General features: G+C 38.8%; 1 protein-coding gene across 1 annotated transcript; it reads left to right on the top strand.

Annotated features, from left to right (window-relative positions):
• Nucleotides 1–79: 79 nt before the first annotated feature.
• LOC107465400 (F-box protein At1g55000) lies at nucleotides 80–2,688 on the top strand. The gene is made up of 2 exons (XM_016084370.3): nucleotides 80–619; nucleotides 2,062–2,688. The coding sequence occupies exons 1-2, from the start codon at nucleotides 194–196 to the stop codon at nucleotides 2,437–2,439; spliced, it is 804 nt and encodes a 267-aa protein (XP_015939856.1). The 5' UTR covers nucleotides 80–193; the 3' UTR covers nucleotides 2,440–2,688.
• Nucleotides 2,689–3,120: the final 432 nt, after the last annotated feature.

The following is a 3,120-nucleotide window of genomic DNA, read 5'->3' as shown; positions in this document are numbered from 1 at the left end:
ATATATATATGTATATAGTTTAATTTATCTTTAATTTGTATTTATATTCTGCCATATATTTTATATACGCACTTACGCAGTCCAATATTATTTGATGTAATGGAAGGTGAAGCAGGTACACAAGGAAGGAAAGCAGACCACATGACCACATCTTCGTCCCAGCTCTAAACTCTCCCACGTCATCACCATCCGAATGGGCTGTTGCTGCGATGAAGACGACGGTGACATTCTCAGACAACTCATGAACAACTCTTCTTCCACCTCACCACGTTCTTCTTCTTCTTCTTCTTCTTCTTCTCCCTTCTCCACCGTCATCTCACCTATGAACTCCCACTTCCCCGCCCTCTCATCCACCGACATCCTCCGCACCATCTTCCAGAAGCTTCCCGTCCCCGACCTCGCTCGCGCCGCCTGCGTCTCCCGTCTCTGGAGCTCCGTCGCCTCTGACAGAGACATCCTCACCGCCGCATTTCTCGCTCCATGGAATCTCAAGGCCGTCGTTGGGAATCCAATTTCTGGAAGCTTCTGGAGAGACAACACCCTCGCCAAGTTCGCCATCTCCCATCGAATTGTCCGCGGTGACAGCGTCGCCAGCCTCGCCGTCAAGTACTCCGTTCAGGTCCCTCTGCAATTCGATCAAAATCCCTAAATTAACAGTGAAATGCACTTTTTTTTTAATAGTTCCGTGCTTTAATCTGTGTACCGAAATTGTAGTCTTTGAAAGTTACAATGCAGATAGCATTAGTATTTTTTGATACACCGAACATGAAATAGGATTGTCTAATTTTCACTGAACTTTCGGAAAAGCCTTTAAAGAGGAGTTAGATTGAAAACCTGGTTCCAGGTGGTACATAATGCACCTTTTGATTAGTGGATGCATCTTAGAGCCCCATCCTAAAACTCAAAATGAATACCTTTTTTCACCTTGAAAGCAAATGCTGATGGCACTACAAAAAGCCTTTGTGTAGCTTCCAAAACCGGTAAAGGAGAAACACTGAGCTTAGTAACCATTGAACAACTTAGGAGGGACAAGTAGGGGCGATGGTGCTGCAGTGGCTATGTTTTGTGGTGGTGTTTGTCTTATTGTTCATTTTTGGTTCTTCTAGGTCCTTTTCTTGCTAGCTTGTTTTTTGATTTATTCTTTTGTTTGTTCTCTGGGTTAAGTGTTGAAGCTGTATGAAGAGAGCAAGAACAGTGATGAATGAAGTGTTGTGTGTGTGTCTACTAATCAAAAGGTGCATCATGCACCACAGCAGATGTTAGTTTCCCGTTAATTACTAACAAAAAACTGTAAAAGATATAGAAATGTTAAACTATACCTGAGCTTCAGAACCATAAATACACTACTATTTTAGCTGAATAACTAGCACTGCTAGCTAACTTAGCAATTAATCTAACCAACTTTGATAACATTCCTAACTAACCACTAATTTTTGTCTGTTATTGTAATAATGGTTCTACATTCATCTGTTATGTTTTAGTCCATACTAATTGGGGGTCAAATCTTCTTTTATAAATACCATATTAGGTTCTAAATTTTTTTTTTCCCGGTCTTTATTCTAAGATATGACTTTTTAGAGAGTACATTGTGCGTTATCAGGGCATCAAAGGAATGCAATACGCAGTTATTTGAAAATGGACAGTGCATCTAAGGATAGTTCTGTTGTATTTCTTACTGTTCACTTATTGATAGAATAAATGCAATGCCCAGTTATAGGGTGTATGACTGTGATAATGAGTTATGGACTTAGGGGATTGGCTTGCCTAATGGGCCTTCATCTCATGTTCGGCCAATTTTGGCATGGCATGTGTAACTTGTAAGCCCTTGCTGAGTCCTAAGCCTTGATTCTAAATTAAGATCAACTTTCAACTTAATATGAAATTTTCTTAACTGAAAAAAAGGAAATTTGGGTTTTGTATATGCTTCAAGTTATCATTTCAGTTTTTGTACAATTCTTTGTTGTGAGCTAGTGTTTCCTTGTTTGTTGTTTGCGATGGTTACAGGCACAAGAATTTATTAACTGAATTGATTTTTCTGATTCCATTTTTATGTTTTGACAGGTTATGGACATAAAACGCCTGAACAACATGATGAGTGATCATGGGATATACTCAAGGGAACGGTTATTAATCCCACTTAGTAGCCCTGACATTCTTATTAACAGAACATGCTTTATTGAGCTGGATGTCTATGCTAAAAGAGAAGTAGCTGTGTTGTATCCGAACGATGTACCAGACACAAAGAGTGCCAATATATCAGTCAGGATATCCTCGGAATTGAGCAAGAAAAGGGTGGTTGATTCCTTGAAGAGGAGCATGCAAGTTGATAATGAAACTGCTCAGTACTACTGGTCTATTTCGAATGGCGATCCCCGAGCTGCCTTTGCTGAATTTTCTGCTGACCTTCAGTGGGATAGGCAAGTCGAGCATCGTGCCTAGTCTTGGAACATAATTCGATGCTCAACTGTTATTTGGAATGGATAGAGTAAATAATTAAGAGGTAGCATGGGAAGCCAGAGACTACTCTGATAGGTTTCCATTTTCCTCCAAATTCAGGTTGCATGAGTTCAGTCAACTATGATATGAGAGAAGTCATTTATTATTGTTGTGTGATGGATGTCCGCCACTAATGTGGTGTGCTGTATTCATAATTTGTCCAACTTGTGTGTAAATCAAAGCAAATTAATTCACTAGAATCCTCATATATGCCAGTGTGGATCAGAATTTATGCTAGGTACTGGTGTTTACATTGGATACGATGATGCATTATCATGTCTATTGTTGATTTTTCTTTTGGTCGGTTTTGTATTGTGGATGAAATGATACTTGCAGAAGAAGATAATGAGTGGACTTTAAAAGTTCAGAAGCCTAAATAAGATTATCCAGTGATAAGGATTTTTGTGAGGAATCAACTTGTGAAACGAATGTTTGATATTCTATTCTTTTCTTATCTTGCTCTTTTTGGAACTGTTTATGGATTACTACTTTTTGTAAGTTTGTATTATCCTATCAGTCTCCAGAACCTTTGAATTGGGAATAATGGGAATGGTGAATAACTGATACTTTATACTTATGCACCATTAGATTAAAGATGTTAGATTATACAAAGTCACAGTTTCA

The sequence above is a fragment of the Arachis duranensis genome, chromosome 9 (genome assembly GCF_000817695.3).
Source record: "Arachis duranensis cultivar V14167 chromosome 9, aradu.V14167.gnm2.J7QH, whole genome shotgun sequence".
In the NCBI taxonomy this organism is placed as follows: domain Eukaryota; kingdom Viridiplantae; phylum Streptophyta; class Magnoliopsida; order Fabales; family Fabaceae; genus Arachis; species Arachis duranensis.
This window is presented reverse-complemented; position numbering and strand designations above follow the sequence as displayed.

Excerpts from the sequence above, each read along its gene's own strand:
- LOC107465400 (XM_016084370.3), top strand. The coding sequence starts at position 194 with ATGGGCTGTTGCTGCGATGAAGACGACGGTGACATTCTCAGACAACTC. Across the intron at positions 620-2,061 it reads CCGTCAAGTACTCCGTTCAG|GTTATGGACATAAAACGCCT; the intron begins GTCCCTCTGCAA and ends ATGTTTTGACAG.